General features: G+C 37.0%; 1 protein-coding gene across 4 annotated transcripts in view; it reads left to right on the top strand.

Annotated features, from left to right (window-relative positions):
- Window positions 1–17084, top strand: part of ANO3 (anoctamin 3) — a 448326-nt gene that overhangs the window by 397682 nt on the left and 33560 nt on the right. For all 4 annotated transcript variants that reach the window (XM_027562801.1, XM_027562800.1, XM_027562802.1 and 1 more), the window contains 2 exons: window positions 10304–10340; window positions 16223–16334. In XM_027562801.1, coding sequence (XP_027418602.1) covers window positions 10304–10340; window positions 16223–16334 — 149 coding nt within the window. The remainder of the gene's footprint in view (window positions 1–10303; window positions 10341–16222; window positions 16335–17084) is intronic.

Genomic DNA, 17084 nt, shown 5'->3' with positions numbered 1-17084 from the left:
TGTTGTATTATATGTTTTCATCAAATATACATCTAAATATAAGAAAATTGAAATGTTTACTTATTTCATACAGAAATCATACCATTACACTATGGTAATTTCAGTAGTCTTGTTCTTCTTATGTCTTAATTTTATTTTATCCTTTTTTAAATCCATTGTTTATTAGCATTGAACTATAAAATAGCTACATTGTTCTTATAAAACTAAAGATAGTATAAGGATATTTAAAATATTAGATGAAAGTTACTTTTCTCAATCCAAAATGCCAGTCTCCTCCCTTCCTACCATAAACTAATTGTACCCATTGGAGATAATCAATGTTAATGGTTTCATGTCTGTAAATCTCCACTCCCCCCATCAATTATTATTGCCTTCAAAAACGTACCCTGTGTTCCTGGGTTTATTTGGCAATTTGTTCCAGAGACCTACCGATCTTCAAATACATCTTAAGTACTGAAATGGGCTCATATTTTTGAAGATGGACAATATTTCACAGACAAAGACAATGAAGAAGACAAATATGATTAATTAATTTTTGCTTGGGAAGGCAAGCATGACAGCTCTGGTAACAGAGCTTCCACATTCAGTGTTCATTCCGTAATCCCTACCCAGAAAATTACTGATCATTTCAGTTAAACTAAAGGACATGTTACAATCAGAACTGCATTTGAATTAATTAGGAACTTTTATCCTCAAACATTTTCCCTACAAGTTCAGTTCAGTTCAGTCACTCAGTCATGTCTGACTCTTTGTGACCCTATGAACCACAGCACACCAGGCCTCCCTGTCCATCACCAACTCCCAGGGTCCACCCAAACACATGTCCATAGAGTCAATTAAGCCATCCAACCATCTCACCCTCTGTTGTCCCCTTCTCCTCCTACCCTCAATCTTTCCCAGCATCAGGGTTTTTTCAAATGAGTCAGCTCTCCACATCAGGTGGCCAAAGTATTGGAGCTTCAGCTTCAACATCAGTCCTTCCAATAGACACCCGGGACTGATTTTTAGGATGGACTGGCTGGATCTCCTTGCAGGCCAAGGGACTCTCAAGAGTCTTCTCCAACACCACAGTTCAAAAGCATCAATTCTTCGGTGCTCAGCTTTCTTTATAGTCCAACTCTCACATCCATACATGACCACTGGAAAAACCATAGCCTTAACTAGACGGATCTTTGTTGGCAAAGTAATGTCTCTGCTTTTTAATATGCTGTCTAGGTTGGTCATAACTTTCCTTCCAAGGTGTAAGTGACCTTTAATTTCATGGCTGCAATCACCATCTGCAGTGATTTTGGAGCCCAGAAAAATAAAGTCAGCCACTGTTTCCACTGTTTCCCCATCTATTTGCCATGAAGTGATGGAACTGGATGGCATGATCTTAGTTTTCTGAATGTTGAGCTTTAAGCCAACTTTTTCACTCTCCTCTTTCACTTTCATCAAGAGGCTCTTTAGCTCTTCTTCACTTTCTGCCATAAGGGTGGTGTCATCTGCATATCTGAGGTTATTGATATTTCTCCTGCCAATCTTGATTCCAGCTTGTGCTTCATTCAGCCCAGCATTTCTCATGATGTACTCTGGATAGAAGTTAAATAAGCACAATGACAATATATACCCTTGAAGTACTCCTTTTCCTATTTGGAACCAGTCTGTTGTTCCATGTCCAGTTCTAACTGTTGCTTCCTGACCTGCATACAGGTTTATCAAGAGGCAGGTCAGGTGGTCTGGTATTCCCATCTCTTTCAGAATTTTCCACAGCTTATTGTGATCCACACAGTCAAGGCTTTGGCATAGTCAATAAAGCGGAAATAGATATTTTTCTGGAACTCTCTTGCTTTTTTGATGATCCAGCGGATGTTGGCAATTTGATCTCTGGTTCCTCTGCCTTTTCTAAAACAAGCTTGAACATTTGGAAGTTCACGGTTCACATATTGCTGAAGCCTGGCTTGGAGAATTTTAAGCATTACTAGCGTGAGAGATGAGTGCAATTGTGCGGTAGATTGAGCATTCTTTGGCATTCTTCCTATTATCAGTGATATTGCAAAAAATTGAAATTTGACGAAAGTTTCCACTGATGTACCATACCCTAGTTTTGTATTATTCCAGGTGCTTCTCAATCCCCAGTCCCTTGACCTCTGATTCTATACCCCCTCTAGTCTCTCTCCTCAGTGACCACTCCTTCCTGAGAATCACAATTAACTCTCCAACATACACTCCTCTCACAGGTTCAGACACAGCTTCTTCTCACTAAGTTTATATTTTTGATGAGGTTTAACGTATTCTCCCTTCCAAAGTACTTGCATTTTACAGATAAGAAGACCTCTAGAGACAGGTGAAGACAGTACTATTCTTATTATAGAAACTATCCTTTGAGATCCTTAAAATCCCACTGTGTGTGTGTGTGTGTGTGTGTGTGCGTGCATGCCTGTGCTCAGTTGTGTTCAATGGACAGTAACCCATCAGGCTCCCACTAGCTCTACTTCTTTAAATACAAAAGCCTGTGTAAATACCTAGAGCTAAGTACAAGCATCCATAGTTCCCAGGAGAAAACAGCTGACTTTTCTTTTTTAAATGTTTATTGCTACTTGTTGAACATTTGGCATAAAGACAGGGATTCTTGGAAGTGAAATAGGCCATAGAACTTGTACTTTGCCGTTGCAACTAACTCAGGAGAAAATTTTAAATTGGATTTAGCATCAAGCAAGAACTATGTGACAGAGGATGAGATAATTGGATGGCATTACCGACTCAATGGACATGAGTCTGAGCAAGCTCCAGGAGTTGGTGATGGACAGGGAAGCCTGGCATGCTGCAGTCCAGGGGTTGCAAAGAGTCAGAGACAACTGAGTGACCGAACTGAAGAACTATGCAGTCTACTCAACAAATGTGAAGGGAATGTTACATTTCTCAGATTCAATCCATATAAAAAATTCCTTCCGAATTTATGCATTTCCTTCCTTCTCAGGATGTTAAGACACTTCACAGATTATCAAACAGTCCTACCAAACACATGAACACACGGGATTAATTTAAAAGCTTAATCAAATAAGGATAGATGAATATCAATTGATATCAAAATATCAGACCCTTTAAAAAAACATACCGCCAAAAGGATTCACCTGGAATACCAAATGCTACCTTTTGCTATTTTCAGACCAACACTAAATAAACAGCTTTGTTCCTTAATAACTTGACTTCGTGAAACTATATTCCCCAAATTAGGGATTTGGACTCGGTCAAAATACTCTATTAATCTAATATGTTTTTTGGCTATATGTCATATACATGAAATTACAAAATAAGTGCATGGAAAATAGTTTAAATCAGCCAAATATGTTTAATTGGAACTTTTCATATTTAATGGACACAGACTGAAACCTTAAGTCATTATTCATGCATTACTTTTGTCTCCTTCATCATGTCAGTGACTAACGAGAATTGTGCTTTGATAACATATCTCCTATTCATTCCCTGCTCCTCAGGCTCGCTTCTGCTTCCTTAGTTCAGCCAGCTACTTAGCATTTTTAACTTGAACTGTTGCCGCAGCCTGATTAGTCTTCCTGTCTGTATTTTCACCTCTTCCCATCTCCCTTTCACTCCATTGCTGCAATCGCCTTTCTAAATTGCAAATTTGATCATTGTAATTTTGTACTCGAATCTGTCTAACAGGTTCCCACTGCCTCTGATATCAATGGCAAGGAGGGTTTCCATTATTAAAATCGGTTTTCCCTTCTCTCCTCATTAGTGGTGTGTCCCGTCCCCTCCCTGTCTATCACACCCTGCATTGCAGCCTACAGACTCACTTGTGCTTGCTCCCTGGCATTCTGCTGTTTCGCACCCATTTCCGGGTTCGCAGTGCTTCCTCTGTTGGCCTTTATTTCCTTTTATCTCCTTGGAGAATATCTCTTCATCTTTGACAATTCCAGTTAAGGATCACTTCCTTCTTAAAATTTTTCTCAGTTCCACATATGAAATGAAATAATCTTTTGTGTCTCTTCTCATAGGTACTTTGGCAGGTCTGTTCTCCATTTTTATCAGATTCTCCTGGTAGAATCGAACAGTCTTTTGTGACTATTCTTCTGTTACAGTGCTTGGGACATGCCTTTTCTCCCCCTATCAGGGTATCAACTCCTCAAGAACTGGGACTGTAGCTTCCTCGTGTTTGTATCTCCAGGTCTTGCCGAATGACTAAAAGACATTTAGAATATATTTTCGAAGACATTTAAAATATTTTATTCTTCAAATATCCTAGCATTTTGAATATTACATTTGCTCAAAATTATTTTTGTTATTTGAATTATATTTTCAGTGTCTTTCAGGTTTTCTGCCCTTGTTATTTTAATTCAAATTAATGATCAAAGTATACACATTCTCTAAGCTTTTAAAATAGGTGGATCGAGCCATTCCTAAAGAAATGTTCAATTTGGGAGAGAGATATGGGTCAAGATAATAAAAATTTGATGACAGGCCAGTTTTACAGATCATAAAAGTAACTTAAAGGATTGTTTCCTGTTTTTTATTCATCAAATCACCTGAAACACTTTTGAAAAACTATAGATCCCTGAGTCTCATTCAGAATCTTCTTTGTAGGACTATGAAGTCTGTATTTAAAACAAAAAATAACCTGTAATGCTCTCCAAGTGATTCTGATCCAGTCATTCCCCAAAATAGCATTACAAAATCAGTGATTTAAGGGATATAAGGTAATTTTGATACACAGCCAAAATCGGAAATCACATATTCCAAATACAGAATACAAATAATTTAACAGTAGCTAAAATTTCAAGTTATTATCTTTAACATCTTTTACCAAGAGGACAGCTAAAAAACTTCAAAGCCAGAATTTAAAACCAGGACTTTATTTTTATAAATCCCATCATCCTTTTTCTTTTTTATTTTACTGACCCTGAAAATATGCTATTGAAGATACCATAAATAGCATGCTTAGCCACCATCAGGAAATATTTCCAAAAAGTTTTTAATAAAAATTTAAAATGCCATTATTTTTTAAATGTATGTTCTTGTTGCTTGACAACAAGATTCTTAATTCTTAATTTATCTTAATTCTTAATTAGTTAATTCTTAATTAGTTTAAGAATAGATTGCAATAGCATGACAGCTGTCTGGTCTCATGATTAATGCATAATTTTGAAGAAAAAAATAGAAACATCACAGCAGAAGTACTCTTACAGTTTGAAATAGCTGGAATTAAGCCAATTAAACTATTTCAGCATTGCCAATAAAAGGATGAATTCCTTTTGATTTTCCTCCTCTCATTTTAGAATCCATGTGCCATGCATAGAGCATGCTTTAACAAAAAAAAAAAAAAAGAAAGAAAACCCTTGAATATACTGGGCTGTTGTAAGTACTCCATGCTGGTTCTGGACTCATCCACATTATTTATTTATATTTTGCCACTTTATTTTTTTGATTGAAGGATATTTGCTTTACAGAATTTTGTGGTTTTCTGTCATACATCAAGAATCAGCCACAGGTACACCCATGTCCACTCCCTCCCAAACATCCCTTCCATCTCCCCCCATGTCTTTAGGTCTGTTCTCTGTCTGTTTCTCCATTGCTGCCCTGAAAATAAATTCATCAGTTGCATCTTTCTAGATTCCGTGTATATGCGTCAGTATATGATATTTCTCTTTCTGACTTCACTCTATCTAATAGGCTCTAAGTTCATCCATCTCATTAGAACTGACTAAAATCCATTCGTTTTTATGGCTGAGTAACATTCCATTGTGTGTATGTACCACTGCTTCTTTATCCATTCATCTATAGTGGACATCTAGGTTGCTTCCATGTTCTAGCTATTGTAAATAGTGCTGCATTGAACATTGGGGTACATGTATCTTTTTCAATTTTGGTTTCCTCAGGGTATATGCCCAGGAGTGGGATTGCTGGGTCATATGGTGGTTTTATTTTTAGTTTTTTAAGGACTCTCCATACTGTCTTCCATAGTGGCTGTATCAATTTACTTTCCCACCAGCAGTGCAAGAGGGTTCTCTTTTCTCCACACCCTCTGCATCATTTGTTGTTTGTAGATTTTTTGATGAGGGCCATTCTGACTGGTGTGAGGTAATATCTTATTGTGGTTTTGATTTGCAATTCTCTGATAATGAGAGATGTTGAGCATCTTTTGATGTGTTTGTTAGCCATCTGTATGTCTTTGGAGAAATGTCTGTGTAGGTCTTTTTCCCACTTTTTGATTGGGTTGTTTGTTTTTCTGATATTAATTTGTATGAGCTGCTTGTATATTTTGGAAATTAATTATGTCAGCTGTTTCCTTTGCTATTATTTTCTCCTATTCTGAGGGTTATCTTTTCACCTTGTTTGTAGTTTCCTTTGCTGTGCAAAAGCTTTAAGTTTAATTAGGTTCCACTTATTTATTTTTGTTTTTATTTCCATTACTCTAGGAGGTGGGTCATAGATCTTGCTTTGATTTATGTCATTGAGTATTCTGCCTATGTTTTCTTCTAAGAGTTTTATAGTTTCTGGTCTTGAAAGTAGGTTTTTAATTCATTTTGACTTTATCCTTGTGTATGGCATTAGCAAGTGTTCTAATTTCATTCTTTTGCATATAGCTCTCCATTTTTCCCAGCACCACTTATTGAAGAGGCTTATCTTTGCCCCATTGTATATTTTTGCCTCCTTTGTCAAAAATCAGGTACCCATAGGGTGTGGGTTTTATCTCTGGGCTCTCTATCCTGTTCTATATTTCTGTTTTTGTGACAGTACCATATTGTCTTGATGACTGTAGCTTTGTAGTATTGGACTCTTCCACATATTAATCCCCTTCTGTCTCTAGAGTCCAGAGCATGCATTTCTATGTTTCTTCCATGGGCCTGATCCCCAAAGACCTCAAAATGTACCCAAGTTTCCTTGACTGATAATTACAATGCCAAAAGGCTATTATGAAATAGGGTGGATCAAAGTGTTGGACCACACGTCTTGACCTCAAAAGGAAACAATAACAAATGACTCTTAATAAGAAGATTGGCTTTTTTAAATGTATTTGTTTAGTTTGTTCATGTGTATGGCAACGATTTCTAGAAATTCAAAAAGGAGAATTCCTGGAAAAGTGAAGACTCTTTTTGTTTCTGCATTTGCCATTTGGAGCTCCTGTTTACAATGAAAGTTAGATTGTGAGCATCTGACTTGGAGATGAAGAGCACTGAAGCAAATGTAGGACTCCTGGATTTTGCCTTTTGACAGCAAATGCCTTTGCCACTTTTTTCCCAATGGATTTCCCATGACACCTCGAAACAAAGCATTATTTGGGGAGATGATGACTTTTTCAGCTCAGAATGCATTCTGAAGTCCTCACCACAGCCTATGAGACACCAAAAAAGTATTTCCCTCCGAGGTCTCTCTGATTCGCCTGTTACTTCCATTGTACCTCCACCCCATCGCTCTTATTCCTCCACCTTCAGGAGACACACCAAGTGCATGGCCGGCTCAGGCATTTGCACTCATTGTTTCCATGTCTCCCAGATACTTAGCCCCATCTCTGTTTGGCTCCCTTACTCCAAGCAGCTCTCTGCTCAGATGTCTCCCTCTCTTAGAGGTTTCCCTGACCAGCTTCTACATAGCACTCTACTGCTCTCTACCCATCAGCCTGCTTCATCTCTCCTCTTAGTACTTGGCATCTCCTGCCAAGTACATATTTCTTTGTCATATGTCTCTGAGAACCAGAATTTAAATTCCATAATGGTAGAGACTATATTTGATTCACTGTCATTTGTTTCCCTGGATAGTACCTGACTCATTAGAAATTTCTAATAAATACTTTTAACCCAATGTACATGACTAAGAGAATATTGGCTTACTGAAATGGACTCATGAATGATTTTTAAAGCTTGGGTTCACTATGTGGTATTTTATGTATTTTTAAAATTTATTTTATTTATATATGTATTTTAAAGACACACATATATTGCATATATATATATATATGTATAATGATGCAGATTCATATAATGTATACATACACTCTTACATAAATTCTTCTTCCTGTCCAACTCTGTGACCCCATGGATTGCATCCCACCAGGCTCCTCTGTCCATGGGATTTCCCTGGCAAGAATACTGGAGTGGGTTGCTATTTCCTACTCTAGGGCATCTTCCTGACCTAGAGATTGAACCTTGGAGGTGTCTTTTGCTTCTCCTGTATTAGCAGGTGGATTCTTTACCACCACAATACCTGGGAAGCCCCCATACAGTCACTACCTGTATATAATGTAGTAAGCAGAACAACTGACCCTGAATCCCTTTATTTTCTCCTCCCTCAATTATATCTCTATTCCAACACACACACACACACACACACACACACACACACACACACACACACAACTTCCCCTATCAAGGTTGCTGTCATATACCATCTAGTTGGTTATATTTAAATTACGGTTTCCTCGTACACTTTGTGGGTGAGTTAATGAGTCACACTGCAAGGACTGTTTTGTAGTTTATCATCATGACAGTGCCAGTAGGCTGTAGCATTTGGGCCTCGGATGGTATAGGCTCTCCACTACTCTAGATACCCTTCCAAAAGTAGTATTTCCAGGGGTGGCACAGTGGCTTTTCTGACTGGTAAAATTCCTTCAAAGATTATTAGATTATTATAGTCCCTTGGGGCATCAGCTCTAGATATTGCCATCCTGGGCTTATGGGCAGGTCTATGTGCTAAGTCATAAGATAAAATCTGAAATTGTTTATGAGACAAGGCATAGCATAGATGCTACAAGAGAGTCTTTATACCAAATACTGACTTTGCTTCTTGCTTAGAAGTATTATCTCAGGCTAGGTACTTAACATTCTAAACCTCAGTTTCCTGTTCCATAAAATCATAACATCTATTTTATAATATTTTTGTAAGGCCAAACATAAATAATATACACTGGGTTGGCCAAAAAGTTCGTTCCAGTATCCATAACATCTTACAGAAAAACATGAACGAACTTTCTGTGCAGCCCAATGGAAAACACTGTTTGGCACCAGCCAGATACTCTAAATGGCAGTTACTTAAGTAAAATTTTCTCAGTCTCCATGAGGGCACTAAATTCAGTGCTTGAAGCCCAGTAGCTACTCATGGACTATTTGCTGATTGATAAGGCTTTCTTATCATACTCTTTGGAGACCCTTCTCTAATCATCTTAGTTGATAAACGGGGCATGGAAAAGAGTAAAGTCAGGAAAACTTTGGTGCTCACAGATTCAAACTTATCTAATTCTAAAATTTGAAAATGATAACTTGTGTGTATAGTTTTTAAAAAAACTGCACCAGGAGTAGAATGAAACTTTTGTACTCAGTATAATCTTTCTGTCTGAAGATACCGCTTCAGATCTTAGGAAGAGATAGTTTGAATCATGGTTAAGATGAATAATCACATTAGTTCTATTGAATGAACAGCCAGGGAAGGTGAACAAGTTTTAATGTGTCCATATACCTTTTTGATTTTGCATGCTGATAGGCAGGGTTACTTGAATTTATAGTCTAAAAAATAATTTGTTTAACTTTGAAGTTATGTAATTATATTTACATGCACATATATATCACCCTTCTATCTGTAGTAAATACATGCTTCCAGCTGTATTTACTTGTAATATTGTGAAATATGTTTTTTTTTCCCTTGAGTCTGTATGAGTTGTGAACAGAATAAGGTGGGACAAGGAGAATATAAAAAATATAAAAAAATATTCTGACACATTATAAAAAAATGTTATAAAAATGTTCACGTAACTACAGATTCAACAAATTTGATTAGTGAGTCTTATTTTAAATAAGCACCAAACCAACTTTGTTTTGGGAAACAAAGTGAATCTTGTTTTAAATAACCACCAAACAGCTTTGTTGTTTGGGAATGCAACTTTGTTCGCTGTCTTTGTCATAATTAGGAAAATTGTTTATCAATAGTGAAGAAGACATAGTTCCACTAAACCTTCCAGTGTAGGAAAAAAGCAAATATAATTTGGTTATCAAATCCCAGGTCAGACATTAACTAGCTGAAACTCTTTGGGGTATATACAAGTCTCTTTTGTTTGACTTATAAAGTGAAAATAAAGACAGCAGAAAGGTTATTGCAGAAATCATGTCTGTATATAGCCACATTTACAATGTGTTTTATTACATTTTGTGTGTTCATGTATATAATGTACCACATAGTAAGATTTAAAACGTGCTTCTTCTTAATTGAAAGAAGTCATTCCACTTTGTAGAATAACTTTAGATGTTTCATTGAATAGTCTAAATAACAGTTTTTTCTAAAAGAAAATAACATTAACTGCTTTCTCTTATTACAGGCTTATGAAAAAATTGCTTACCTTCTCACTAATTTAGGTAAGTCCACTTTTCTTACTTCACTCCTTAGTAAGAAAATAACATGGGCATATCAGTCTGCGGTTTCTTTACATACTTTAGCATTTTTTATATCAACTTTGGTTGGATAATTGTCAATAAAATGAAAGAAGGGACCTAGGAAGTTGGAATTCTTCGTATAACTATAGAGAAGCAAGGTATATAGTTACAAAATCCTAGTAGAAATTAACAAACCTGGTTCTGCCTACTTGGGATTGCTTTCCCCCCTACCTTTTCAGTTCTTTGGGATTTTCCCTGCAACATTTATTTTATCACAGTGTCATATTACATGTACACAACTTAAAAGGCACAAGAGTGTTAAGAGATTCATGATAAATACCAGTCTTTGCACATTGCCCATTCTTGCTTTCCATATCCCTGAGGTAGTGCTTTTTAGCAGTTTAATCATTGTTTTCTGTTCTACCCTATTTCTAAATTGCATGCTACTGCTGCCATTCTTGAGTTTTCCAGCTTTGGGAAGTGATTGCCTTCCCATACTAAAAGACAGGAACTTCGTACTTTATTCCCGCAGTATCCTGCACCCTCACACTTCCCCAACCATCTCGAGGTAAAAGCAGACTGTTATTTCTCCTCCTTCCAAAGCACTTGTACTGGCAGCATTAGCATATGAATAATTGGTGTTCACATCGTTTATCTACAGAACTATGCTCATATCTAAGGCATGATGTGTACTGTGGTGGCTTTCTTTCTTACACAACCTTTATATTTTCGTGAAGCTAATAATAACTTTTTTTTTTTTTTTTTGCTTAATTGTCTACACATACTTGCCTTGATTTATCCCGAACTTCCTGCCGTAACTCTAAATTCTCTCTAAATGCATTAAAAACATCAAATATTGTACTCACTTTCTTCTGAGAGGTATCCTCCCTGAACCGCTGTCTACTCCAGTCTCAATAGGTTACCCTCTGGGCTTGTGCTCAATTGCATACACTGCTTTGACCAGCACTGTGGCAATTCCTTCACTTTTTATTTTTTCAGTTGGACAATACTTTTTGGATCCTTTGTTTCTTCTGTCTTATTTTCTTATTTTGCTACCTGGAAAGTAAACATCTCAAAACCTTGAATGTCAGAAAATACCTTTATTTCTATCCTCAAACTTAAATTTTGGTCCCCTAATTTGGGTACAAAATTTTTATTACCAAGTTGTTTGAGCAGCGATCTTTTATTATTTGAGAACTCAACAGAGCCAAGGCATTGAGCTCGGCTAGACTCTCCTCCTTTACTATTTTGTTTTACATCACAATTCTGTGACAGTAGTATCCCAAGTTTATCGATAAGACAATCAAGGTAATTAAGTTGCATGCGTGCAAAGTTGCTTCAGTCGTGTCCCACGCTGCAACCCTATGGACTGTAGCCGGCCAGGCTCCTCTGTCCATGGGATTCTCCAGACAAGAATTCTGGAGTGGGTTGCCAGGCCCTCCCCTAGGATCTTGGTTAAATCCCTCGTCCATCTTCCCAACCCAGGGATCAAACCAGCATCTCCTGTGTCTCCTGCTTTGCAGGTGGATTCTTTACCGCTGAGCCTCCAGGGAAGCCCAATTAAGTTAATGGGTAGAATTTAAACTCAGATGTGGCAGACTCCACTGACTGGTGGAGTAACTGTATCACTCCATTAGGATATGTTGCTTGCCTTACAGTGTGTTTACAGATGCGAGTAACATGAGAAGAGACAATGTATAGGGGGAAGAACTAGCCCCTAGTTCATAGTCTGGCTGATAGGGTCACTTGGAAATTACATGACTATGAGCAAGTTTTTTATTCTTTCTATTCTTCCATCTCCTCTTCTTCTCTCTGCTCCATCTCCTTTTCTTTTTTTGAGTCTCAGTGTCTTCATTGGTAAAATGAGAATGAGAATAGTTGCTGTTTCACTGTCACTGTAGATTAGCTGCCTGACACATGACAAGTGCCCCATAAATGGGAATGATCTTTTTCATTGTTCTTTAAACCCTCTGAGCTATAGTTTCTTCAGTTGGGTAATAAAACACTTGAACTAGATATCTCAAGGCTTTCTTCTAGCTCTGATTCCTTACATTTATTTGCTTGTAAAGTATTTTATGCCCAAGATGAAAGCAAACCTAAGCAAGTAATTTGGGGGAACCATAGTATTAATTATAGAAGCAGAATATGCTAATTGCCAGGAATGCCAGTTTTCACTTGATATTTGATTTTTCCTTCTATAACTCATACCATAATGCCTGTGGACTCATAGCTGTCAATTAATAATGAGCTTTATAAATTTAAATTAATAAAATATTGATATTTTGTTTAAAGAAATGTAATGTCATTGCATGTATCTATAAAAATAATATGTATGCAATATATATGATATTAAATTCTATATAAATTTAGGCTTGCAAATTTGTGCTTCAAATTAGAAATTAGATTTTACTTTCTAATTACACAAAATACTTTTAAGACTTTGTTTCTTGATTTATTTTTTGCCCAAATATTTTATTTTCAAATATCATACATACACAAAAATCAAACCTTCAATTCTGTCACATTAAGGTTTTTTAAAGAGAATATATAATATTTGATCCAAAGTGATACTTTTTTCAGCCTAGCTTTTCGGTTGTTAAGAATTAGATCAGAATGGTTGTCAGTTGTTTCAAATAATGAAGTATTTGTAATAATGAACAATGATTTATCTGTAGTATTGATTATCTATAAAGATAAACTTAGATTCCAAGAAGCAAATTAGGTCAACTGTTGAAAAGAATTTTTATTTTGTCAGAGCTCAATTCAGGAATAAAAGTATCTATGTCAAGGGAAGAGTAACAATAAAATCAGATGTCATCATACTCATATTAGGCAAACTAGAATTTAATATATAGTTGAGAGGGAAAGAGAGAGACTTTATACTGATAAACAACCTACCAGGTCAGTATAACAGTCAATTTCTATACACCTTTCCACCAACTTTCAAAGCATAGAAAGCAAAATGTAATAGAAATACACAAATAAATTGACAAATAAACACTCAAAATACAAGCCAAGATATACAGGACTGGAAAAGGTCAGTTGTCATTCCAATCCCAAAGAAAGGCAATACCAAAGAATGCTCAAACTACCGCAAAATTGCACTCATCTCACACGCTAGTAAAGTAATGCTCAAAATTCTCCAAGCCAGGCTTTAGCAATACGTGAACCATGAACTTCCAGATGTTCAAGCTGGTTTTAGAAAAGGCAGAGGAACCAGAGATCAAATTGCCAACATCTGCTGGATCATCGAAAAAGCAAGAGAGTTCCAGAAAAACATCTATTTCTGCTTTATTGACTATGCCAAAGCCTTTGACTGTGTGGATCACAATAAACTGTGGAAAATTCTGAAAGAGATGGGAATACCAGACCACCTTACCTGCCTCTTGAGAAACCTGTATGCAGGTCAGGAAGCAGTAGTTAGAGCTGGACATGGAACAACAGACTGGTTCCAAATAGGAAAAGGAATACGTCAAGACTGTATATTGTCACCCTGCCTATTTAACTTATATGCAGAATACATCACGAGAAATGCTGGGCTGAATGAAGCACAAGCTGGAATCAAGATTGCCGGGAGTAATATCAATAACCTCAGATATGCAGATGACATCACCCTTATGGCAGAAAGTGAAGAAGAGCTAAAGAGCCTCTTGATGAAAGTGAAAGAGGAGAGTGAAAAAGTTGGCTTAAAGCTCAACATTCAGAAAACTAAGATCATGGTATCTGGTCCCATCACTTCATGGCAAATAGATGGGGAAACAGTGGAAACAGTGGCTGACTTTATTTTTCTGGGCTCCAAAATCACTGCAGATGGTGATTGCAGCCATGAAATTAAAAGACGCTTACTCCTTGGAAGGAAAGTTATGACCAACCTAGACAGCATATTAAAAAGCAGATACATTACTTTGCCAACAAAGGTCCGTCTGGTCAAGGCTATGGTTTTTCCAGTGGTCATGTAGGGATGTGAGAGTTGGACTATATATAAAGAAAGCTGAGCGCCAAAGAATTGTTGCTTTTGAACTGTGGTGTTGGAGAAGACTCTTGAGAGTCCCTTGGACAGCAAGGAGATCCAGCCAGTCCATCCTAAAGGAGATCAGTCCTGGGTATTCATTGGAAGGACTGATGTTGAAGCTGAAACTTCAATACTTTGGCCCCCCGATGCGAAGAGATGACTCATTGGAAAAGACTCTGATGCTGGGAAAGATTGAGGGCAGGAGAAAAAGGGGACAACAGAGGATGAGATGGTTGGATGGCATCACCGACTTGATGGACATGGGTTTGGGAGGACTCCAGGAGTTGGTGATGGACATGGAGGCCTGGCATGCTGTGGTTCATGGCGTCACAAGGAGTTGGACATGACTGAGTGACTGAACTGAACTGATAGAGTATTTAAATATCATAACTAGCAGGCTTCCTTTAAACATATATAAGCTGTATGCTCAAGAGAAAAGTGAATATTCTTTTGAGACACTTGATAACTGACATAACTTATCCATGTAATTTGGCTACAGTGAAATTGCAACTTTTTTTGTCCCAAGGCAGAAATCACACAGGACACATGTGTGGATCATGAGGCAATGAAATTGGAAGTGAAGTGAAGTGAAGTCGCTCAGTCGTGTCCGACTCTTTGCGACCCCATGGACTGTAGCCTACCGGGCTCCTATGGGATTTTCCAAGCAAGAATACTGGAGTGGGTTGCCATTTCCTTCTCCAAAGTTTTCTCCAAAATTAGAAATGGAGACCCAAAACAATCTTACACAGCGGATTTTTAAAAAACCCACAGTCTTATTTCTAAATAAGTTTTCTGTTTAATTTACAAACTATTTAGAAGGAAACAACAGTGAAAACATAACCATGCAGAAATGTCGGTTCTCCTGACAGCTCTCCCTTCTGCCCGTCAGTCACTCTTGTGGATGCCCCACAGATCCTTCCTGTTTCTGACAGTTGTCTGCTTTGGGCTTGGCGCTCCCCAAGACCTATTCTGGAGTTCCCCTGGATAAAGTTTCCTCTTTATTCTGTGCTTTGCTCGTGCATACAGTTTGGCCTATCTTTTCCTTTAAGTCAGAGCACATCTACTTTCTATCTTTCTTGAATTTTCAGTTACATTAGAATATATACATTAGATGTGCATATATATTTTCTATCCCTTATTTGGATATCCAGTGGGAGCTGAGGCTGAGGTACATTCTGCCATCTTCATCCAGTTTTATGAAGATGTTGCTTTATGTTGTTATCTATTGTTTGCTTTATTTTGAGAAGTCAGAACCCTAAGGTGTAAGTTGACAGAGTTCTTAAAATCATCTTATCTAAATTCCTCATTTCACAGATTATAAAACTGATTGCAAAATACATGCAGACACCTGCCTGAGGTTACCAGCAAATTAGGTATAAGGTTGAGATAAGAACTGAGCTTTTCTGACTAATGTAGCCCTCTTTTTTCTTTACTAATCCACTTCAGTCTGCATATAAAATATTCCTTTTTTAAAGAACTCTGTAGACAGTTAAGTTCTCTGAATTAAGTATAGACATTTGGAATGAAAGACTGATCTAATATTTATGGTTACCTCTAAATGACAGGAGCAGAGAGAATCATGAAAATCCTTATGTCTTAACAACAGATATCATACTTTTATAGTTGTGGAAAATGTCTAAAGATTATCTCATTGGATCTTTTCAGCAATTCTGTGGAACAGATATTATCATTCCTATTTTTACAAATGCAGACACTAGAACTCAGAGGCATTGAATGGCTTATAGACTCAGTAAATGACTGGACCAGACTTTGAACATAGGACTTCTGATTCTGTATCCATATTTTTTGTCATTTACTTCATCTGTGTAAGCACACTCTATGTTCCTTTTAGAATATCCTCGAACAGAATCTGAATGGGAAAACAGCTTTGCTTTGAAGATGTTCCTCTTCCAATTTGTCAATTTGAACAGTTCTATCTTCTATATTGCTTTCTTTTTGGGGAGGTAAGTCAACTTCATACACATTGTCTTTGCTCAGTGACGGAGACTGTCAACAGTTTTATTGCCAGTTTGTTAACAGAGGTAGCAAATTCTTGTCCTCTGCCTTGAAAAACTGTCCCAATGAATCTTCACATGCTTTTTCAAATCAAGACTTAGTATAGTGCTTCTGGCTGCCACTCCCAATTAAAGTTGAAATAAAAAGGTAAAGCCATATACTTGAATCACTTTTCTGTACAACTGAAACTAACACGCCATTGTAAATCAGCTGTACTTCAATAAAATAAATAAGACCTATATGCCATGCTGGGGTTGAATTATGATTCTCCAATCATTAGTGATGATTTTGTTAAATAAGAATATTTTTGTATAAGCCCAGAGTACACTTCCTTAGTGTGGAAACATACCTATCATGGTAATATTTTTTTCTGAATTTGCTGCAAAATATAAAAAAGAAGCATATTAAGCTACCTGTTCTGGTTTGCCATATGCTCAACACTCCAGCCAGTGCCATGGAAACATACTGAAGCTAGAAAATTTTAAACTAAACAATTCAGCACATTTTATTAATAGTCACTAACTAGGTCAAAAAGACATTAAAACTCTACAAGTCAGTATGGAAAATGTCATTTGGTTGGTTTGTCTGTACTTTCTCAACCCGTTGATAATGACTTCACACACCACTCTTCCTTTTTAAGTCAGGTCCTTTGATGTGTAAGCATGGCCTAAGTCACTGTTTGGGTACAAATTGCTCCA

Source organism: Bos indicus x Bos taurus, chromosome 15 (genome assembly GCF_003369695.1).
Source record: "Bos indicus x Bos taurus breed Angus x Brahman F1 hybrid chromosome 15, Bos_hybrid_MaternalHap_v2.0, whole genome shotgun sequence".
In the NCBI taxonomy this organism is placed as follows: Eukaryota; Metazoa; Chordata; class Mammalia; order Artiodactyla; family Bovidae; genus Bos; species Bos indicus x Bos taurus.
The sequence above is the reverse complement of the archived record's forward strand: the minus strand, read 5'-3'. Positions and strand labels throughout refer to the sequence as shown.